Source organism: Lepisosteus platostomus, chromosome 25 (genome assembly GCF_059453375.1).
Source record: "Lepisosteus platostomus isolate fLepPlt1 chromosome 25, fLepPlt1.hap1, whole genome shotgun sequence".
In the NCBI taxonomy this organism is placed as follows: Eukaryota; Metazoa; Chordata; class Actinopteri; order Semionotiformes; family Lepisosteidae; genus Lepisosteus; species Lepisosteus platostomus.
Genome location: NC_142635.1, coordinates 12414069 through 12437712, shown reverse-complemented (window position 1 = coordinate 12437712; position 23644 = coordinate 12414069). Strand labels below are relative to the sequence as shown.

Below are 23644 nucleotides of genomic sequence, written 5' to 3'. Positions count from 1 at the left end.
AGAGTTGTCAGCTGTTGATAAACCATTCTTTTATGGTTTCCTTTCACTGTATGTGAACTGTACTGTACTCAAGTCTGTGAATAGCGTTTCAAGCCATTCTGTCAACCTCTGTGAATTCCGGGCTCATGGCTATCCTGTTCCACCCTGCCAGCGCTGTGAGCACTGCCAGAGACCTGGGGCCACAGTGGGCTGCTGCCTGACCTCCTGCACCAGTAACTACCACTTCATGTGTGCCCGCCTGCGGCACTGCGTCTTCCTGGAGGACAAGAAGGTGTACTGCCAGAGGCACCGTGATCTCATAAAGGGCGAGGTAAGGGGTTCTTGTGACCGGACATGGTTTTACAGTTCTTTCAGGACGCTGGGAACTCCTGTACAGAATCTCTCTCAGCACCTTATCAGGGTTTTACTACATCAATGCAGTTGACTACCTAGTTGTATGGTTTATTACAGGCCTTTCAGAGTCTTCACTATGCAGGGTTTTCCCCACAATTTAAGACACCTGTAGCTGTGGCAGTGGTTTATAAATCTTTAGTCTCCTTTAAACCAAACTTACAAAGGTTTGCATAAAGCCAACGCAAAGTTGGGGATCCCCAAGTGATGTAACCAGGGAATAGTCCTCTGGTTCGAACCTGGGTCAGCTCAGCCAGCTCAGACAAGGGTTACCCAAGAGGAAACTGGCACACACTTGTCAGAGTGCTGCCTGGGTAATGTGGGCAGTCGTTGGTCAGATTCTCCTCTATTTCCCTTGAAACCACGTCTCCCGAGACCTGTGGGGTGCTCTTAGGCTTGCAGTGATAGCCGAGAGCACCGCTGCTTGTCAAGTGGAAACCAGCTCACCTGTAAGGCACTGTGGCTCTTGCTGGTGTGCGTGTCTGCTGGTGCTCGTTCTCCCCCTAGAGGAGTCACAGGCAGAAATATCCATCCATCCATTTTCGAACTGCTTCCTCCTGGCGAAGGTCAATTCCAAATTTCTAAAAGTATGCAACATTTGGTGTCCCCTGTAGACTGTACATTCAAGTGTATTTTAGTGATAACACTCCCCCTTTCTCTGTAAGCATCGTTATTGGATCACTGCCGGTGCCAAATGTCTTGTGATTGCCTGTTTTCGGCTCTTGCAGGTGGTTTCGGAGACAGGGTTCGAGGTCACGCGGCGGATCCTGGTGGATTTCGAAGGGATCAGCCTCCGGAGGAAGTTTCTTAATGGCTTGGAACCAGAGAACATTCACTTGATGATTGGTATGTCTGTGTTTGTCTGGCAAGCTGAGATAGGTCACTGTGCCTCGGCTAGATGTCAGCTTCCTTTTATCAGATATATTACAAAGCCAAATTTCCTCAGTGTAGTTTAGTACCGGACCCGTAAGAGGTCAATCTAATGTAGTACTTGCTTTTCAGTACACCCTGTGGTGTACTGTGTTTTTGGTTGCTAATATATTTGTTTTGTTTCCTCAAAGAAGTTGTTTTTAAAATAGAATGCGTCTGATCTTGGGTTTTTCATTCATTGTGCTTCTGAAGGGCTCCACATGAGCACTGGATTTTAATGCTGCTCGATTCTGGATAGGGCTGGTTGGATAAGTTGCTTGTTTTTTCTGCCTTCCTGTGGGATGCTTAAACAACAAGCCCACTTTCCAAAGCTGGCTAGATTACCTAGCGTTTCTGAATTATCCATTTGTGCTTGAGTGTGTTGGCATTCCATTGGGTGTATAGTTCTGCTCTGCACCCTCTGATCAGCATTGGATAGATAGAGGGAGGATGCTATTTAATAATTTTCTGTGTTGACAGGTTAGCTGTCAGTGTCACAGACCCCCTCTGGTGTCAGTGGGTTAATCTCTTGGAGTGTGATGGTCCGACTAGGGCACTACAGAAAAAGAGTTTGATGGAGTGAACTGTATAACCATATGTCTCGTGTTTCTACAAAGGCTCCATGACTGTTGACTGCCTGGGGATCCTGACCGAACTCTCTGACTGTGAACGCAAGCTCTTCCCCATTGGCTATCAGTAAGTTCCAGCCTTCGGAGATGCTTGGTCTAGTTAACAAATTATTTTTGAGGAGGGCTGGGCTTTGCATATACCCCTCTATTTCCCAAAGGTATGCGTGCAAAGTTTCATCCTCACAATGAAGACTTGCTTTATAAAAAGCTTAGCTGCAGGTGGAAAACCCAACCGTGAATAATGCAGAAACCAGAAACAGTCTGACAGCAGTTCCTGCACAGACATGCTGCTGCAGAATAGGCCCTCTGCTCTGAATGACGGAATCTCAGATCCCTGAACGTCGCCGTCTCGCTGTCCTGACAGGTGTTCGCGAGTGTACTGGAGCACCCTGGACGCCCGCAAGCGCTGCGTGTACACCTGCAAGATCCTGGTATGTCACCCACCGGTGGTGGAGGCCGATGTGGACAGCACAGTGGAACGGGAGGAGAATCGGACCATCGCCCACAGCCCCCCCCGGGTCACAGGTAAGAGCCTGGTCACAACCAGGTCACAACACCGTTCGACCGCAGGGAAGAATGGATGTGCTTTTGAAAGACGCACTGTGTTGACAGGTTCTGTTGTACCACTTTCAGAGGTTCCTTGTTGGCCTCGGTGGGTTAATCTCTCTGAGAAATACGGTGTGATGGTCAGGTTATCCTGTAGGCCACTGTGCTCATGTGTCATTGCTCAGAGTGTGGGGCGTTGCTTCACATTGTGGTTCACTGTTCAGTTTGGTACATCCCACCCAAATTGGAGCAGTGTGTTCATGAGTCCACTTCAGTCCTAAGGCTAATCTAAGTATGCGTGGCCCAATTCTTATTTTGTTCGCAATATTCATTTTTTGTTGCCTTTGAATTGATTGATGCTTGAGTTGAACAGAAAACTCATCTTTTACATGGGTTTGGCCCTAGACGAGGTGGAGCTCGAAGGGCAAGGTGGTGAGATGCTGTCTTTCTTTTGCACAGACGTTGAGATGTGCCCACTCCCCGGCTCCATGGCACCTGCGCGCCCAACCGACAAAAAGCCTCTCCCGTCACCCCAAAAGCCACAGGCAGCCACCCGCAACAGGCACCCCAGCTACCCCCCTTGTCACAGATCTCCCAGCTCCAGGCCTCTTCCTTCGGCAGGTAACTGCACCTTGTAGGCATTCATTGTCTGTTGAGTAGCAATTGATAACATCTGACAATCTGAAAAATTGTCATTGTAGGAAAACTATACGGTTTGAAATGCACAATCCTTTAATAATTTAAAGATTTAATAATGTAAAGAATCCACATTGATGAAGTCCATTCAAATCCGTCTCATGTCTTGTTGTTTTCTAGGGGACCCCTCTCCCACAACCCACGAGATAGTGACCGTGGGCGACCCCTTGCTCAATTCCGGCCTTCGGAGCATCGGGTCCCGGCGCCACAGCACCTCCTCCATCTCCCCGCAGCAGCCCAAACAGCGGGTCACCTCCCCTTCGCGGGGTGGGGGGCCGCTGGGGAGGTCGGGGGGGTTCTCCTCCGCCCCCTCCCTCTCCTCCACCCCCCGCGAGCCCGGAAGCTGGGATGCGGAGAGCCGGAGTGGTGGTGGAGGGGGTGGTCACGCTCGGGAGTCCGGGAGCACCAGCCCTGGGGCCTCCCGGAAGAACGGGAGCGGCACCCAGGAGAGGAAGGCAGAGGGCGGCAGGGACGGCGTGGGCAAGTCAGCAGGACAGAATTCCACAAGTGGCGCAGAACTACCGTCGCTGGCCAGAGAGAGCCAGGTGTCCCCTCCGGTGGCGACGGCTGTCCTCACCAGCCACAGGAGAAGCAACAGCAGCTCAAAGACCGAAAAGGGGAAGCAAGGCAGCACCAAAGACACGGCTCCTTCAGCTGGGCTTAGCCTGGCGTCCAGGCACCATTCGGCTGCGCTACCAAAGGATGCCAACAGCAGCGAGCCAGTGAAAGATGGAAATTCTACGGCTGCGGTGTCCTCCAAAGACCTTCCAAAACCTGGCTCTACTCCTCCCCCTCCCCCGCCTCCTCTTCCTCTTCTGCATCACAAAGGTGGGGTGAAGAAGCCCCGCGAGCAGCTACCAATGCCCAGCGCACTGCCCGCGGTAAAGACCGCGTGGTCATCGGGACCAAGGCCAGCAGAGGACACCGTAAAGCGCAGCTTGCTGGCAGCCCCACCCCTGGGGGCCAGCCACGGGATTCCCAACCCCAAAGATAAACGTTCCAAAGTGAAAGCAGTGGGGTGCAAGGAAACGACGAAGGAGAAGGAGAAGACTTCCCAGAACAGTACCACGCAAACCTCAGACCCCTCTGTCATGGAGTCTGTGAGTAGCAATGCCAAAGGCTCTGGGAAGCTGGACCCTGAGAATTTTGAGAGTCCGGTGGGAGAGAAATCTCTGAAGTGTAAAGAGAGATTTCCTGGTTCAGAGAAGAAGACCAGCAGCACGAGCGCCCCTGGGGGGACGCAGCACAAGTGTGGCTCAGAAAAAGGGTTCAGAGCTTCACAAGCTCACACAGAAACATCAGGGAAAGAGGCATCGGTGTCCCAGAAAAAACGCACAGTCAAGGTGACACTTACGCCCTTGAAAATGGACCCTAATGGGACTAAAACCGTCAGCAGTTCCTCTACCACGACCACATCAACCTCCACGTCCTCTACTCCCCTGGGCTCTCACAAGAAATCGTCGCGGAGCCTCCTGTTTTCTCCGCCCTGCGTGAGCTCGAAGGGCTCGGAACTGGAAGCCCAGCACCCGCAGGACGAGGGAGTGGCGCATCTCCTTGGTGCCCAGCACAGTGCTGGGGACGATGGGGTTTTTCAGAAGGACAGCCCAGAAGGCGCTGCTGAGCACGCCCTTCAAGACGGCAGTGGCGACAGCAGCTGTGGAGTCAAACAGCACGAGGACGACAGCGACAGTGCTGGTTCGGTGAAGCGGCGTTACCCTCGGCGCAGCGCCCGCGCGCGGTCCAACATGTTTTTTGGCCTGACGCCCTTCTACGGCGTTCGCTCCTACGGTGAAGAAGACATTCCCTTTTACAGCAGCGGGGACTCCTCTTCGGGAAAGAAGCGGTCAGGAGGCGGGGGCAGCAAGCGAGCAGCGGAAGGGCAGGTGGACGGGGCGGATGACATGACGACTTCCTCCTCGGGCGAGAGCGGAGAGGACGAGGAGGGGGTCGTGGGCCAGGGCAGCGACGAGGACGCTTATTACTACAATTTCACTCACACTATTATCAACCCGGGTCGTGGGCTGACCCCTGAAGGAGGGATAGAGCAGTGCCTCGGAAGGGACTCCCAGCTCCATGGCTTCCTCAAGGAGGAGTCGGGAGAAGAGGACCGGATAGGGGAAGAAGGAGGAGGTAGAGCAATGGACCACTTGGGCCGCCCACAGATTGGCCAGCTGGACGGCGTAGATGATGGCTCAGAAAGTGACACCAGCGTGAACGCCACTAGCACTGCTGCTACCTCCTCCACATCGGGCAAGACCACTCAGAGCACTGGCAAGAGAAAGAGCAAAGATAGCCGGGGAGAGAAGCTGGATATGGGGTCATGTGAGGATTCGGGCACTGGCAAAGAAGCTGAAAACCGTGGTGGAGGAGCTGGGAATAATGGTGGTGTCAGCAACAGTCGAGACACCAGAAAGAGCCTGAAGGATGGAAACAAGCTGGAAAACTGCCTTCCCCTGAGTAGCGTGAAATCACAGGGGCAGGATCCCCTGGAGGCTCAGCTCACCCTCAACACAGAGCTGTTGAAATCTGACTCGGACAACACCAACAGCGACGACTGTGGCAATATCCTTCCCTCCGACATCATGGAGTTTGTGCTCAACACGCCCTCCATGCAGGCTCTTGGACAGCAACCTGAGACCTCTTCCTCTGAGCTTCTGTCTCTGGATGAGGGCTTCGGGCTCGATGGCAACCGGGGCAAGGACATCGGACTGTTTGAGGACTTCTCCCAGCAGCTGCCCAGCACTGAGCCCGTAGAGAGCGGAGTAAATGCTTCCATTCCTGGGGAAGAGCAATATGACCTCCCACTGGAGCTGCCCTCTGACCTCTCTGTGCTGACCACACGCAGCCCCTCGGTGGCCAACCAGAACCACAGTGCCCTGATTCCTGAGCCCCCAGAGCGCTCCATCCTGTCTCTGCCTTCAGAGGAGGTTGAGAAAGGTGGTGACAAATCGCGAGGGGCCACCAGTGCTTCCAGTGAGACCCAGCAAGGGGGAGCAGGTAGCGGGGAGTCACAAGTCACAGAAGGCCACATGACCCCTGAGCATTTCATCCCCACCCGTCTAGAAGGAGACCGTATGACCAGTCCACCAATTGGTCAGGTTGTGGAGCCTAGCAGCGATTTAGCCAGAAGTTCTGGTACACCTGGACTTCCCAGTTCGCCTACCATCCCACTGCAAGGGCAGAAGTACATGCCTGCCACTGCAGAGAGTCCTGGCCCGACCCAGGTAGCAAGCACCGCCGTTCAGACCACTGCCACCCATCTCAAGCCTGGCACAGAGAAACTGATTGTGGTTAACCAGCACATGCAGCCCCTCTATGTCTTTCAGACTCTCCCCAATGGGGTCACTCAAGAGATACAGATCGCGCCATCAGTCAGCACAACTGCTGGCGTCATGGACACCAGCTCCTCAGTCTTGGCGTCAATGACTGGAGGATTGGCGCTAGCACCAAGTTTGAACCCTGGAATATCCACGTCTCAGTCCATTTTCCCTACTGCTGGTAAAGGTTTGGTTCCCATGCCCCATCACCCCCAGATCCATGCTTTTGCTGGTGCAACACAGGCAAGCTTCCCAACTGGAATTCCCAGTACCACTTCCAGCCTTCGCATTGGGGTTCAGCATTCCCAGGACCCCCAGATGCTTGTCTCTGAGGCTGGTCACCGACCCGAGCTGGCTGCTGTGGCCTCTTCCATCATCTCCAGCTCTACATCTAGCTCTCCCTCCTCTGTTGCACCTGCTTCAGGCCATGGCAAGAAGCGCCCCATTTCCCGGCTCCAGCCACGCAAGACCAAGAAGCTAGCACGCTCGGGGACCCAACCAACGTTAGCCCCCTCGGAGGTTGCGCCCAACATGACCCTCATCAACTTCTCACCTTCCCAGATTCCTGCAGGAATACAGGGGCAGTCCAGGCTGGTGGAGCTTGGCACTCTGGCTACAGCAGCAGCAGCTACGTCTCACCGGACAGTTCCCAACATCATCAAGCGCCCCAAATCCGAGGTGAGCGCAGTGTACTTTGAGCAGGCACCTCTGTTGCCCCAGGGTATGGTTGCCCAGGCTGGACAACCAGGCATCCTTGGGCATGAGTCTTCCACACACCTGGTACCCTGCACAATGTCTGGTCTGAATCCCAACCAGCCTGTGCTGAATGTTGTTTCTATGCCAACCAGTGGGCCTGGCAACCTCCTGGGACCAGGATCGGTATCCCTTAGCACCCCAGGGCTCCTGGGACCAGCAGACATCACAGGATCCATCAGCAACCTAATCCTCAAAGCCACACAGCAGAGTCTGGGCCTCCCTGAGCAGCAGATGGTGCTGCAGCCTGGGCCTGGTATGATTTCCCAGCTAAGCGGCCCAGTTCCGACTCCCAACACCAGCAGCATCTGCGTACTGCCTTCCCCTCAGGCCATCAGCATGCCCGTCACCCAGCCGGCCGACCAGGAAGGCGGCTACCACCTGCAGCACTACCCAGTGACTCCGCTGCTGGCCGACAAACCTCAAGCGCTCGACCACGGCACAAGCGCCAACATATCAGCCCCCACGCCGCTAGCGCCCAGCACTGCGGCGCCGGAAAGGGTGCGGACGTTGGGCACCTCGGCGCAGAGCTCGAGGGCGACTCCGCTTTCGCGGGCCTCGGACCAGCAACAGGCGCACAAGACGGCGAACTTGGGAGCGGGAGCAGCAGCATCAGCGGCAGCTGCAGCACTAACTGCTGCGGCCAGCGAGGCCACCGGGAAGGGGAAGGTCAAGGTGAAGCGGACGCAGCCCAGCCCGGATAAAGGCAGTGGGAAGAAGCACAAGCCGATGCACGTGGATAGCCCTCGGGAAAAGCAGGGGGCGGCCAACGCCGGCAGCCGAGATGCCTCCGCTCCAGGGTAAGAGGGGGAGTTTGTCCAAGCGGCAAAGCACAACCGGCATAGTACCACTGGGGTCGGGTTGGGATTAGCTGGTCAGGGTTGGGATCCCGTTGTTCCGGTGACTTGCTGGACACCTGTGGGCCTGCAGTGCCGTTGGTGAGAAATGTTTCACACACTTCTGTCATGGGGGAGGGATTAGGTGGCTAGCTGTGAAGATTGTGGAGATTGCAGTATGTCAAATAAGACGGTGCTGCAGGAGAGCGTGAAAAATAGATGATGGCTCATTTTACACCTCTCGCTCAGCAAAAAGTCAGAATACACATTACACCCAGATTTAATCGTTGATAGTTCGATCACATTAGACCCAGATCATATCGGTTTCTCCACCCGTGTAACTGCAGTTTGAGGTTTCCTGAAGATGCATCTTCTCTCGACTCAGTGGGAAGCTGCCATCAAGCTTTGCAACTGTATCATGTTCCATGTGGGTCTTAAACCAGTTTCTCTATTCCACTTGTCTTCCATAATACAAGCAGTTTGTTAAGCATGTGGTTTAGCTACTTGTGGAAATATATCCATATGACTGAAATCTAAAGACTTGTAATTGTGTGTGTTTCTAGGGCTAGAGGTCCTGTCTCTCCTGAACCTATGGATATTGAGAGGGAGGCGAGGAAGGGGTGAGTCCTGCATAGTGTGGGTCTGGGAATCGTCTCCCAGGTTTCACATTCTGACTGAGCTGTCCCAGTAAAAGTTCCGTCTTTCTAACCTGCTGTTTCCCCTCACCCTTTCCATTAAAGACACAATGCATCAGGATGTTCAGCTGAAACAGCTCTCTTGCTGAGAAGTCCTGTTGCTCATTTCGCTTGTGTTAAATTGTGTTTGTGGAGTAAGAATGTGCATGTTCGCACTTCACCGTGACGACACTGATAATGGTTTTGTTTTGGAGCTGGGAGGGAGGCGAGTGGCAGTGGTAAAGATATACGGTAGCTTGTGACATGCCTGGTGAAGGTTTACCACGCTATTCGTGCATTTGACTCTGCCATAGCAGTTTTTCCTATGGTTTCTCCTTGCTTTCCCAGAATTTCGCTGTGCAGTGTTGCCGTGGCATACCACTAGAAATGTCTGTAAGGGATTTCTGTCATGAACTGCACAATGGCTCCACTGATCAAACGATGGGCAGCCCTGAGCGTGGTTGTTCCATTGATCCATCACACCACACGAGCAGTGTTGACCAGCCCTTGGCTGTGGCAGTTAGCAGGTGTTTTTGAGGAGCCTGTGGTCTCTGTCTGTGTCTCACTGCCTGCTGGGGTTGTGTGCTTGCAGTGAGGCTCCTGATGGGACCATGGCACTTCCTGCCCAGGGCACCAGCGCTCTGGAGACCCCCGAGGAGAAACCCAAGGCCACAGGTGAGCTGCGCCCGCGCTGGCCGTGCACACGGTAGATCAGGAAATGCTTGCATGGCTGCAGGAGTTTTCTTCAGTCCTTGCTCCTCTTCCTGATCGAAAGACTACATCTGTAGCAACCGCAAAGTGATTTGTGAGTAGTCCGAGTGCTCGGAGTGTAATAAAAAAGGGATACCTGGCTAATCTTTCGCTCTCGTCTCTGCCCCGCGCCACGTCAGTCGGGGAGCCCCGGGCTGTGGGGGCGCAGCAGAAGGGGCAGGAGCAGCAGCAGAAGGACAGGCCGGCCGACAGGAAGCCGAAGAAAGGGCTGATGTTTGAGATCTGCAGCGACGACGGCTTCCAGATCCGCTCGGAGAGCATTGAAGGTGACCTCTGACCCCTTATTTTGTCCAGTGTCGGACCTCCTCATCTCCTGAGTTCATGCTTTTTATCATTAAGCCTTCTTTTTTGGCCTGTTATCCTACAGATGGCACTCAGACACAGTGAACACACATTTGCGTTACATTAAATCAGAAGCCTTTAATGGTTTAATTAATCTGCTTTAAATTGCTGTACTTCAGGTTTTGATGGAGATGCCTTTTTCAATTTGTCTTAATTAAATCACAGCAGCTTACAGCTCCTGTTAATGTTCTCTGAGGTTTTGTTTTGTTTGTTGGTGCTGATGACATTGCTGTTGCACATGCTTTTTTTAAAGAGAGATTTCTGAACACTGCTCAATAAAATAGAAAAAAGAAAAAGAGCACAAGAGCATAACAAAGGTTAGAAACGAGAAGACCAGAGGCATAATTAGTAGTAACTTATTGATCTGAGAATCTGATCCAGCTTGTTCTTGAAAGATGCCTTCTGAGACAGTACACCTGGGTAGCCTTTACATAAAGAAGTGTCCTGTTCTCAGTTTTAAATATGCCTTGTAGTACTAGTTGTGTTCTTTGGTTCTTGTTTTTCCTGTTTATTCTGAATACGTCCATCTAGTCAGTGTCCTTGAGGATTATGAATACCTATATCAGGTCCCCTCGTTGTCTTCATACATCAAGACAAAAGGATTCAAATCTTTTAGCCTGTCAACGTCTGACATTTCCTTAAACCCAGGAATGTACCAGGTTGCTGTTCACTAGACTGATTCCAGAGCATCAGGATCATTGTGCACTGTGGTCACTAACATTGTACACAGTATTCTTATTAAGGAATAATAAGGTCTTGATTAGGCTTTGCATGATTAAAAAGGTTATTGATGGTTCCGGTTATTAAAATAATAACAGTAATAATAATAAGATTTTACAAGTGCTTTGTGTGGTTTTATTTTTTAACATTCTGTTTGTTTCTTATATTGTTCAGTGGTGCATTATGATTGTATATAACTGAGAAAACCCTAAAAACAGAAGCCATAGAGTCAGTACAGGAGGTGGAGGGTGCTTTATATGTGGATCTTGATGCGTGCTGTAAGCCATGGAGAGTTTGTGTGTTGGTGTTTTTCCAGTTTTCCGCTCACACAAGGGGCTTCCACTTCAGAAGCGATACACTCTTCCTCAACTGCGCCTCTTTCTCTTCCTTTCCTCCCTGTAGAGGCCTGGAAGTCCCTGACTGACAAGGTCCAGGAGGCACGCTCCAATGCCAGGCTGAAGGAGCTCTCCTTTGAAGGTTAGGCGTCCTGCCCTGATCTCTGTGCGACTGAGTTCCCTAAATGTCTCATTCCTGTCCTGAAAAGATCTTCACTTATTGGTTGCGAATCTTTTTCCCATTCGAGGTAAACAATCAAAATATTATTAAGTAGAACGGAAATCAAAAGCAGGATGAAGCTTGTATGTATTAAAGGAACTAATTCGCATCACACAGTTCTGGGGTTAAGACAGAAATTTGCATGACCTGGTTTTCTGGAAGAGACGTTTTCTGATAAACGTCCCCTGCTTGACTTAATGAGACTTAATGTTCATTACTAAAAACACTTCTCTGTATATGGGGTTTCAGGGTCCATACAAATCCAAGATGTAACGTGTTGCTAAAAGATAATGTGAGTTTGTTTCATTGTGGGTTTCTGGGTTGCACAGCCATATCAACCCTTCAGGCCAGGGCATCCCCTAGCGATGCTGGTTTCCATTACACAGCTGTCTCTGCAGCAGGGACTCAAACCCACAAACGCCCACTTCAGAGACCAACAGACCTGTCCACTGCGCTATATACTGCGTTGTATTGTAATGCAAAACAAAGCATAAAAATCTGAGCCTTCATTACAGCCTCTAGACGTTCAGGGAGTAAACATTCCCCTAAGTTCAGGCATGCATAGGCGGTAAAAGAAAATGTAAAGGTTTATTCAGGTGCGACACCTGAAGAAGGCTCCACAGCCAAAACATTGTGTCTCTTTTCCTTTCAGCATGGGATGAACCTTTACTTGTTCCTCTGCATTTTCTTGTTTATCCCGTAGATCAGTAGCTTTGAGCTAGTCTTCTTCTGCAGATGTTCCTTTTGAACAAATCCAGAATTCTAGTGGGCAGAAAAGAAAAACAGGAGCTCAGTCTCTAATCACGATACAACCACGATGTATATATTTATAAGTAGAGTACAAGAACAAGGTATACAGGGTAAGAACAAGGGCTTTGTAAAAAAAATGTACTACTGGGTGAATTGGAGCACAGGATGGAGGCAGCAGAAGGTACAAGGTTTTCCAGGGTTAGCCGCCCCCTGTCCTCACTCCCTGCTGCCTCGCTCTTTCTCAGGGGTGAACGGCCTGTGGATGCTGGGGGTGATCCACGACGCCGTGGTGTTCCTCCTGGAGCAGCTGTACGGCGCCCGGCACTGCCGCAACTACAAGTTCCGCTTCCACAAGCCAGAGGAGGCGGATGAGCCGCCCATCAACCCGCACGGCGCGGCCAGAGCGGAGGTCAACTACAGGTAGGCGGCTGCAGGAAAGCGCGCGCAGGCGTGGCCAGGGCTAGTGACGGTCGCGGTGAGGAACAAGCGGGCGAAGCTGACTAGTGGGGCCCAAGACTGTCGATCCCAGCTCCTCTAGGCCCCCTGGCTCGTGGTGTCATTCCTCATCTTCCCGTCTCTTCCTTTCAGGCGCTCGGTGTTTGACATGTTCAACTTCCTGGCCTCCAAACACCGGCAGCCCCCCAAGTACAGCCCCCACGACGAGGAGGAAGAGGAGGTGCAGCTCAAGTCTGCCCGGTGAGTGGCTCTGTTTGGGGATTCGGCACTGCCCTCTCCTTGGCCTGAGGGGGGCCCTCTCTGTGTCAGACCGTTCACCCGTTCTTTCTCGCATCCTTTTATGCTGTGGCTCTGTCTTCCATTCATTTCTTCTCAGTCTTTCTCTCCCCTCTTTCTCCAAACAACAAAGCTTGTTGAGAGGATCGACCAGTGATTCACTCGGTCTTTTTTTTTTGCCAGCCGTCCCACCAGTATGGACCTGCCCATGCCCATGAGGTTCAGGCACTTAAAGAAGACATCGAAGGAAGCGGTGGGCGTCTACAGGTAGGGGGTCCGTTCTGCACTCCGAGCACAGAAATCCAGAGACTTGGCCCTGGGCTCTGAACTGTTACTCTTCTGCATTTCCACATCAGATTCTCCAGGCGTGGTAGCATGGTGGCAGGCATTGCAGCCTCAAAGCTGCCGGGTTTAATTCCAGCTTGGGGTGTCTGTCTGTGTGGCGTCTGCATGTTCACATGTTTTTGTTTGCTATCCTCTTTCAGGGAGGGGTTTGGAGAGCATTTCATTCTTGGCAGGTGTGCTCCCGGTACAACCAGCCCTGTCTATCATACCACAGAGCAAAAGGACTAAAATGGTCATCAGCTAGTAGGAGCTGTTTAGTTAGAAATAACGGCAAGCAATTAAGAGGCTGTGTAAAGTTCTGTGTGCTGCTGTTGTTGGAACCAGAACCCTTGAAGTAGGATATTTGAACACTTAGAACTGATTAGGTCTAGACAAGCAAGCAGATCAATTGAGTCATGAATGAGCGGTGGAGATGTAGAGCTCGGCTGGAGTGAAAACAAACAGACAGGTGCAGGAATCCAGTTTTAAGTATTACAAGGGAGCTGGTGCAGTGAAAGTGACCTCGCTGGCTTCTCATGTGTCCATCAGGTCCGCCATCCACGGCCGGGGACTGTTCTGCAAGAGGAACATCGACGCGGGGGAGATGGTGATCGAGTACTCGGGGAACGTCATCCGCTCCGTCCTCACTGACAAGCGGGAGAAGTATTACGACGGAAAGGTAAGGGGGGCCGGGACGCCCCCGAGAGCAAAGACATGGGTCCCAGGGGAGTGTCCTGCAGTCCTCCGTGAAAGAGCAGACAAGGCCACTTGCCTAGAAACAAGTCCCATACACCACGCAGGCCCAGGAAGGCTGGCTTGTCCCCCTTAATCATTCGCACCAGGCCTGTGCATTTATTTTGGCTTCACCCACTTGGCACCTGCTGTTTAGCTATTAAAGAAATTGCCAGCCTTTTCAGAAACCATTTCTGTCATTCAGCCATATGAATTTTGCCATGCTAGAACAGAAGCATTTCTCTGTATAGTAGCCTGGAAGTCTGTGCTGCAGCTTCCTTGTATATGTCGTGCTGTGTAACATGGGTCAACTAGATACATATCAGGCATATAAAACAGTGTTTTAATTCTGTGCCACATACTGTCTAGACCTATAGTGCAACAGAAATCTTATTCCATGCAGATTTACAAATATTTTAGGTTCCAAAAGACTACAGACAGCTGCTTCAACTTGGCAGTGTGTTTTAAGACAGGCACCTCCACTAATTGCAAAACATTGGCTTCAGTGGATTAGGCCGACTGTTCCAAGCACCCTCTTGAATCTTGAGATCAGGCGTGCTGCACATGAAGTTCCGCTGCAGGGTATGATCTGCCGACGCGCTCCCGTTCTTTTCCGTGACTTCATATCCCTTTCTCCCACGCCAGGGCATCGGCTGCTACATGTTCCGCATCGACGACTACGAAGTGGTGGACGCCACCATGCACGGCAATGCGGCGCGCTTCATCAACCACTCCTGCGAGCCCAACTGCTACTCGCGCGTCATCAACATCGACGGCCAGAAGCACATCGTCATCTTCGCCCTGCGCAAGATCTACCGCGGCGAGGAGCTCACCTACGACTACAAGTTCCCCATCGAGGACGCCGGCAACAAGCTGCCCTGCAACTGCGGGGCCAAGAAGTGCCGCAAGTTCCTCAACTGACGCGCCGGGCTCCCGAAGAACCTCTCGCCCTCCGGCTGTCAGCAGACCCCTGCAGAGAGCTTTCAGGGCATTCTGGGTTGCTACTGGTTGATGGTGCGTGGGGAAAGCAGGGATTCTGTCCGTCAGTGTGCTGTTAACTAGTGTCTGTCTAGTGACAGTCTAGTGAGCCACGCGAGGTGGCTGCCAGGAATTTCTCGCTGCTCGTTTTTTTCAAGGAAGAGAATGGGGATGGGATGGAGGAGGGTGGAGGGTGTCTGCTGGGTCAAAAGGCCTCCATCCCTACGGGGGAGCGTGCAAAACTTCTTACCTGACACAACAGATAACATTTTTAAAGATGCTGTTAGTGTGTCCCCCTGGCCCTTTCAAAAGCAGAGCACTTTTGCTTGTCATTTATTAAAGAATAGCGTCCCTCCCCTTCCCCCCAGTCAGTTTTGACCAAGCAGGTGAATTTTGAACTCCTGATCTGATTTTCTGGGGGTGAGGTCTTGTCTCTGGAACTATGACGCCACACTGGGTACCTAGTTTTGGTTGGGGCAGGTAAAGCACTGATTAACAATACAGGAATCGAACAACAGTGGACACCTTTGACATATGATAAGTGCAATCTGGGAAAGGGAAAGAGAAATCAATAGTAAAGGCAAACACACTCCCCTATCTCTCAACCTTTGAATGTACATAGTGGCGTATGGGCGAGTCTTCGCATTAGGAGATGTCATGGGTCCATTTTGAAATTTCTTAGTTGTGTTTCCGATACACTGTATTATATACTAACCCTAGTTGTAACGTCTGACAAGTCATGACCATTGTGGGGTTTTCTTTGAACACTAGAGAGCGTAATGGTGCCCAATGCGGCGCCAATCATAGCCCTGTAAAGGAAATCTTGTAGATTTTATTTTTTTCAATTCTGATACTCCGAATAACGACGGCGATGGGTCTGTATACTACATGAGAAATCCGACAGGGGTTAAGCTGGATGGAAGGAAGCCAGTGGCACTCGATCTCTGACGGAACAGTGCCTGTTCTTGAGCGGAACACTGAGAGCTAAGGGACATGAGCGCTTTTCCTTTTATTTCTTACACCTGACATAGGAAAGGACTACATTGTCATCGACTCGCCTACACTGCCCACCACACCACCGGGCTCTGAGCCCCACTGAAATTCCACTCTGACTCTTCAGCCTGTTGCCTGATCGAACCTGTACCCAGTCTGGTTCAACATTGCAGGGGGTGGGGTTTTCTTTGACCCTCCAGAAAATTACGTCATCTGATTTAGGAGGTGAGAACATGTGGCTTGAGCCTAAATGCTCTAAACTAGCAAAATATTGCAGTTTAAAGAAGGGTATTTCCATTGTAATAGCATGATCTCTTGGGAATTTTTTAAAGGATAAGAATAATGTCCATGAAAAAGCATCGTTGCTCCAAGTACTATTTCCAAACACAGACTGCCAAAATATTTTCAATTATCTTTTAGACATATCCATAGACTGACCCATTCAGGTCTCTCTCTCTCTCGTTCTCTTGACTGATATTAATATTTTTGTTACGCAATTCATGTTTTCTCTTTTTAAATGTAAATAATATGTATATTTTTCTATACGTGAGACAAAAAGCGCTTAAAGGTGAAAAGCACTTAGTGATTGTATTTATTTTTTTAAAAGAAACAAGTTGTATTTATTTTACTGAGGTCCTCTTTTGTAGGAGACGAAACAAAGTTTACAAACACTGACGCTTTGGTTGAGAAATTTTATAGATCTTCTTATATGTTGTTTTTTTTTTAATGTTATTTAATTTCTCATAGCCTGTGGCTTTCTCGGTTGTTAAAAAAACAACAGCTGTCCCTGTCCCTCAGTTAGCAGTCCTCCTCCTAGCTCTGGCTGGTTGGTCTTTGCAGATTTCCAGTATCGATTGTGTCCGTTTTTGAATAACTAGACATCAGCAGTAGGCATGGTGCAGCAAAGTGTGTAAACTCGACCTGTTTACCTGTTTTAAGTGCAGCAAACCAGCCAGTCTGTTACCCTGATTGAGAGAAAATAACAGCGTGTCACTCCTTTTGCTTTTCAGTCCACGGTCAGAGTGGATGTTGCCTCCAGGATTGTAGCCGCTCTCAATGAAATACTTCGAGGAGTGTGAGAAGGTCTTTGGGGGCTTTTTTTCCCTTTTTGATTCCTGCGAAGGGATGGTTCACTCGGGGAAACAGCCGTGTCTTTTGCCACGATCAGTCGCTGGGGCCGGGGTGGGGGGAGGAATGAGGGGGTCTGCCTCACAGGGGGAGATCTTCCTCAGTGGAAGCAGCCTTCGGATACCTGTGCTTGCCTGGGTGTGGCGCTGCAGAGCAGGGTTGTCAGTGGGCCGACTCGAGAGCTGGTCTCCTCTTGAGTGTCCCCTTTTTAAATTCCTCGACGGAGGTGCTGTTGCTCCACACCTCAGGGTAGCTTGCCACTTTTTTGTCTCCCAGTACACGGTGGTGGGGGGGGGTTGCCTTTTCATTCCCATCTCTAGGAGCTATCGTGATGCTCTCGGTCTGGCTTTTACGTTTGGCGACTAGATATCCAGTATTCGGCAGCAGCGGGGTGGGGGCACCGAGACGCCCGTTTAAAGATCCTGAAAGCCTGGGGCTCAGTTTCTCTTGTGGGGGTGCCATTCTACATCTCCCAGTACTACATCGGTCCCAACCTGGCGTGCCGACAGAATCCCGAAATTGCGCTCCATTCAAGAGGAAACAGTGGGCTGCTCTGCTGTTTTTTTCCCCACTGTTGTCCTCATTCAGTCCCTCATTAGAGCAGCGTTTTGTACACCCAAACTGATACAAAAATTAGACCAAGTAAAATAGCACTTGTGCTGCTCCTGCCTCCTTGCCCCTATTGCAGAAGGAGCTGTGGGGGAGTGAGGGGTCTGCCCCCTGTCCTACAGCTCTGATCTTTGGTCAACGAGCCCAGTTTGAATATCAGATCTGGGGCACGGTGATCATTTGTTGAGAGAGAGAGCTTTTTTTTACTACTAAGCCCAGACCAGGACAAAACTGAACAAGATGACACTCTGAACCTCTTTGTCACTGGGTTCCGTTCACTTGATTTTTAACTCCAGAGCCCGTAGGAAGGATATTTTTGGTGGTCTTTGGGAGTCGTTTTCTTAGTGCCGCGCTGCTGTTTTGTTTCCTCCGACGGCGCTTCATAGTATCCCATCCAACTTGGGCCGCAGCTGTATCTGCAGAAGCCCTGAGCGTTAGGGAGCCAAATTCTTCCTTACATACCTCGGGAGGAAAGAGCTCTGTGAACAGAGCGCTGGGAAGCTGCTGTGCGCACACTGTGCTTAGAGAAGTGAGCACACCAGGCCAGTTCTGAGTTCTTGTTTTTGTGTTGTATATTTTTGTTTTTGCTGTTTTGTGAACTGTGTGCTGTTTTTTTGTTTTGTTTTTTATCCGAGAAAGAAGATGCAGAATTCCTTAAACTCCTGACCTACCCAGGCTCCCAGTATAAGCAAGTTGCACTTGCGGTAGCCTGTATAGCACTTACAGAGTGAGAGGAAGACTTCATACATAGAAACTCTGCGTTTTTGTTTTTAAGTTCAAGTTAAAGAATGGGGGAGAATACTTCATAGCAAGACAGTGACGGTACCCCTTCGACAACTCTCGGCTCTAGAAACCAAAGCAACAATGACGGTTGCCCGAGAAATCTAGGACCATTTATTTTTCCATAAAGGAGAACACAAAAAACAAATCGTCCCAAGAGACGTAATTATTTCAGGGATATGGTCAGCTTTTTTTTTTCTGCATCAAAATACTTGCTCACCGGCCTGTCTGGATGGAGTTGGTGTTCAGAGGGAATTCTGCAGCTCAGCCTCTATTGAATGTATGTTTCAATTTCACACTGATCACAGCCACCCAGCCTGCGCTGGTTGTTCTGTTTAAAAAGGAGAGAAAAAAAAAGGCAAAGTTAAATCCTCGAGCGATTGTACAATTAAGGCCTTTAGGGATTTTGTGAAAATTAAAGAAACCGATTAACATTAATGCTATTAATAAGGGCTTGGTCAGAGACTTCTCCTTGTGTAATGCATTTCAACGCAATATTGCAAGAATACTGTCCTCTTGGATTGAAGCAAGTCATTTTGGTCAGTGCCTCAGAGATGAACTCCACAGGGGTGCTGAGACAATTGCAGTTCTTCACACATCACCTTGGACAACCAGTAACTCCTTCACATTGCCAGTTACACTATATATATATACATTTATATAAATATAAATAGTATCTCATACTTCAGTGTCTACACAGTATATGGAATGGACAAACTTAGTTACAAATAGCAAACAGCAGCTTACTTAAGGTTAATTGCATCTTTCAGTGTACTCTATAATGGTTTTTGTGTTACAGATACTACTATACTAGAACTAACGTAACAGCAGCTTGTAATTAATATCAAATATCCGTTATCCTGTGTCTAGAGGCCTTGTCACAGGGCCCACTGCGGTTGTTTTTTTTCTTTCTTTTTAAAGGAACGACGATATTTATATTACGAAACTATATATGTATAATGTGGTTGTGTACTTGTTGAAGTCAGCCATTTGACTCTCGTGATTTTAACTTGTAGTAAAAAATGAATGTTTTATTTTCTTTGGACATATATTTTTTTTACAGGAATTCTTAATCTTCGACCGCTTTCTTGATGTGGTAACTCAATGTGTTGAATAGTCAAGGCCATAGAAAAAGTTATTTTTGATCTTTTCTGTTTCGGTTTTAAAAAACTCTCACTGATGGGCTTCTTTTGTCCTCCTGCTCCCCCACCTTCTGATAGGTAAGGCTTAATTTGTAGTTTTTATTCATTTTTTATGTAGTGTTTTATAATAAAGAACTATAGAATTTTTATTTATTGTTTTTTTTGCAATTATTTTCTAAACTCCAGGACAGTGACAGTTTAGGGTAGGGTAGTCAAATGAATCTTAAACTTTTATATGTGTAGTTTTTAAGGGTCTCTGTACCACATTGAGAAGTGACGCGCTAAAGGAGGATGGTGGGGGAGAGAAGGAAGATGAACAGGTTTTTCTTTTTTTTTTCTGTGGCCTTTCACCAACACTCTCCTTGTCTTGCCTTTTCCCACGTGAGGACTTTCAACTTCTAGCGTCCTGCCAGAAACACCCTGCCCTTTGCCCTTTGCCCCCTGCGTGGTCATGGCAACTATAATAACCATGGTGATGATGATTAAGTGTTTGTTTCTCTTGAGTTCGTAGCTCATCAGTGTTATCTAATATCGCAGAAATGAAGGAAAGACCGTTGGAAAAAAAACTGAAAACTACTTAAGACTGAATGTAAAATAACTGAAAAAAAAATTGTACATAACTGTAAAAAGGAAAATTTCTAATCATGTTTATTTTCTATGCACTTTTTTTTATTTAAGTGATAGTTTAAATAATAAACATGTTCAGTTTACCCTTTCATGTCGACGCTTCTTCACTGGAGTCCCTTGTTCCCTTCTGCTCGCCTGTTTCTTAGTATGAATGCGTCTACTTAAAACTGAAAAGGCATAAAACGGAATTATTAGTGTCTGAAAAACTGCTCGAACATTTAGAAAACTTCAAGAGTGTGTCAAGAAGCAACAGAATTGAACTGTTAAGTTCACTTGGGTTTTTTGGTTTTCCCTTTCCACAGGTGAGGTTAGCTGGAGTCCTTCCACTAGAACTCGTTGCTCGTGTGCCTGGTCTCCCTGTATCATAGTGGGTTTCCTGTCACAGCCCAAAGCCATCATGTCTAAAACTGCCCCCTGTATGCATATGAGCACTACAGTGCTCTTGCATATTATGTCCAATCCAGATTGTATGCTGTCCACTGACAGGTCACCGCAACCCTGCATAGGGTTATGTGGTTAGTGAAAACGGATGGTTATTACAGTCAGAGGTAATGAATCCTATCCCACGTTTCATAGCGAACGTCTGCTTGGTCATAAAAACACTGGACAGCTGTTCGTATTGAAAGATTTATACAAGTACATTTTTGACTGGCTGACAAGTCCTAATAAAGGCAAGCAAGATGTTACACTTGTTTTCTAGAACTGTAAACGGGTTGTAGCTGATTTAATATCCATACATCCCTTGGCAGAGTATCTGTTCTAATAAGAGAGGGGGAAATCCCTTCCAAGCATCTATAACCACTGTTCTGTGCTTTCATTTAACACTTTGAAAATGTTACATATTATTCTTATTTCTGATTTGCTAGCATTGCTGTCATTTTTTATTTCAATGCATATTTTATGTGAACGTAATTAAATGACACTAGGTAAAGAAAATACTTTGCTACAGTGTCAGATTATTTATAAATTGAAAACGTTGGCGATATGTTAGAGTCTGGTCAATGTGGCGACTCGTCTGGGGGAGCGAAATCGCTGCGCACGGAATAAAAAGCACTTGTGCTGTTGGGGTGAATTGTTTCCTGACGACTTGTTTTGTCCCCAGTCGGTAGTTCTGGGAGTGCACAGGCGACAAACTGGTAGTTTAAGAAACGGGTAAGGAATGACGCCTTCAGTTGTTAAAGCGCTGTTTAACCAGCAACACCTGGTCAGGTGTGGCTGGAGTCGTGCACTGCAGTGGAGGTGCGGTCCCGCTTGGGTCCAACAGGCGGCGCTGAGCTCCCTCTTAACTGGCGTCAGCTACCCTATAGCGGGCTTGTTTCGGACGACATGACAGATGGTTTAATGTCAAAGCGACAGCGTCTGGGGTTTGTGAAACAAACTGCAGAGGACATCGGTTTTAATTGTTTTTTCCCTTTCTGACAACATTGAGGATACCGTGGGAGAGCGAAAAATCCTTAAGGTACGTACACACCTTTTACTGAACGGTAAACACAGCTCTGTATTCCGAGTTTGAACTATGCAGACACCGATAAATAAAGGAGTAACACTGCTGTTCTTTAGTAATCCCTCCACGTGAGCATTTTTTTTGTAGATTACACTGTATCAACAATGAGACTGGTTTGTCGGTAACATTAATGCATGATTATTACCCACTGCAAGTTTCCGATATTGTGAGCTGTAATTGTGCTCAAAATACGGGACAAGGGACCTTTTTCTTTTCTGGATTTCAGTTAGTGAAACCCGATTTAGGTACATTAACAAACGCGATGCTCTTGCCCTCTTTTCCGGAATGACACATATTCGCCGAGCTAAAACTGGCGGGGAGATGCAATGCAATACACATACTGTACTGAGATTAAACAACTTCACTGCGTCCCGCATGACCACGTCGGTACACTTAGACGACAGTAATAACATATCTGTGATTCTCAGGGATCCAAGGTAGCAGATAGGCAAAAGAGAGCAGCTTACCTATTTTCTTTGATGATTTAAATTTAAATTACAAACTACAAATCATTTAATAAAGTGTGAACCACTAATGTCTTCATATCGGATGTTATTTTAATTTTGAGGTCTATAGTCTAAAACACAAGTACTCTGTGTGCATGTACTGCACTCTGAGATCTATACGGCCAGTGGCTACAATACAAAATCGACACTATTAAATATATTCAGATAAAGAAACCAATAACTTATCTTTAGGTTGCGGGATTTAAACCTATATACAGTACTAGAATGGTGTTTGCTGGCTAGTATTGGATTATAAAGTTAGATTTTAGTTTGTGCTGAGGTTTGGGTATTAAGATATAGGATTGAGCTGAGAATTACAGTACAGTATGTACATTTACTTCATGCCTGAATCAATACAGTAAGTGCTCTTGTCCAGCACACCAGGTTGTTGTTAAGATTAAGGTACACCAATTTCACATTAGCACGCTGTGAGTTTGTAAATTCTGAACTTGTCATGAAAGGTGAGAGACAGAAGACAGCAAAGGCATCAGTTTGCTGGAATTAGCCGGTTAAACGCTGAGCTGTCAACCTCTGTGTCTCTCCCGTATTTAAAAGAATTTTTGCTCCTAGCTGAATATTGTATTTTCCTTTTTATGAGTGAAATTGCCTTGGTATAAGAAATGGTATTAATAAAGCAAACCTAGGTATTGTGTAAAAACAGATTTTCTAGAAGTAGAATTGCTTTTAAGCTGCAGTATAAACTTCTCTTCAGCACCCTAAACAGCTCCTCCTGTCCACCCAGTACAGTAGATGGTATGAGAGTTCTTAGCTTATTTCCCTGTCAGAAAGCTGTAGCACAGAACAGTATACTGTATACCCACAACGAGCAAACAAAGTTCCAGTCCAATGAATTCTTCTGTTTAATATCAAGATCCACATTGTTGTTATGATAAGATGTTATTTAACTACCAAGCAAATAATTGTAATTTCCTTACACTTATATAGTTAAGTGCTTATATACTATACATATATAATTATATGGTGCTTTTCTGGATACTCCACTCAAAGCACTTTAAAGGCATAGTGCGCCAGTACTCTCACCACACATCAGCTATCAGTGGGGAGGACAGCAGAGTGATGAAACCAATTCAGAGATGGGGATCTTTAGGAGGCCAGGAGGAAATTAGGCTAGGGCAACAGGGTTAACACCCCTGCTCTTTTTGAGAAATGCCCTGGGATGGACTAAAAGACCTCTTCTTAGCCTTCTCTTAAAGGAAACACCAGATATGCTTGATGAAACAGATGTATATAGACCTCTTGGAACCTAAAGTATACGCAATTCTGCATGGAATAAGAGTTGTGTTGCACTGAAGCTCTACACTGCATGTTCAGATGTGGAGTAAGATTAAAGGGAGAAATGCTTTTTAATGTGTATGTATGTAGTTCACTTAAATTCTAAATGGGATTTATTTTTCCAAGCCCTTGGAAAATATAGTGATATTCTGGTTTAATGCATTTAATGCATTAATGCACAAAAACATTCTGTCTACATTAAAAGTGTTAATCTTTCCAGAGTCCTCAATCAACATAGACAGACAGGTAATGATTTGAACACCTGTTAAATATATTTTGCTTTATACTGTATATAGATATACGGATATTACATGCACTCTTCTAAGTCACTGATTATGTATTTTTAGCAATGTCAATATTTGTTTTTTTATGTTTGTTGTCACTGTTTTTTTTTTCTTATAGTACTTA

General features: G+C 48.0%; 1 protein-coding gene across 4 annotated transcripts in view; it reads left to right on the top strand.

The window, feature by feature from the left end:
• The window catches only part of kmt2a (lysine (K)-specific methyltransferase 2A), a 61995-nt gene extending 41979 nt beyond the window's left edge, over positions 1-20016 (top strand). For all 4 annotated transcript variants that reach the window (XM_088619834.1, XM_088619833.1, XM_088619835.1 and 1 more), the window contains exons 22-36: positions 152-310; positions 1119-1236; positions 1917-1995; positions 2293-2453; positions 2934-3095; positions 3291-8040; positions 8640-8696; positions 9343-9425; positions 9641-9787; positions 10986-11060; positions 12134-12308; positions 12477-12584; positions 12804-12887; positions 13494-13623; positions 14322-20016. In XM_088619834.1, coding sequence (XP_088475960.1) covers positions 152-310; positions 1119-1236; positions 1917-1995; positions 2293-2453; positions 2934-3095; positions 3291-8040; positions 8640-8696; positions 9343-9425; positions 9641-9787; positions 10986-11060; positions 12134-12308; positions 12477-12584; positions 12804-12887; positions 13494-13623; positions 14322-14597 — 6564 coding nt within the window. In that variant the 3' untranslated portion in view covers positions 14598-20016. The remainder of the gene's footprint in view (positions 1-151; positions 311-1118; positions 1237-1916; positions 1996-2292; positions 2454-2933; positions 3096-3290; positions 8041-8639; positions 8697-9342; positions 9426-9640; positions 9788-10985; positions 11061-12133; positions 12309-12476; positions 12585-12803; positions 12888-13493; positions 13624-14321) is intronic.
• Positions 20017-23644: the final 3628 nt, after the last annotated feature.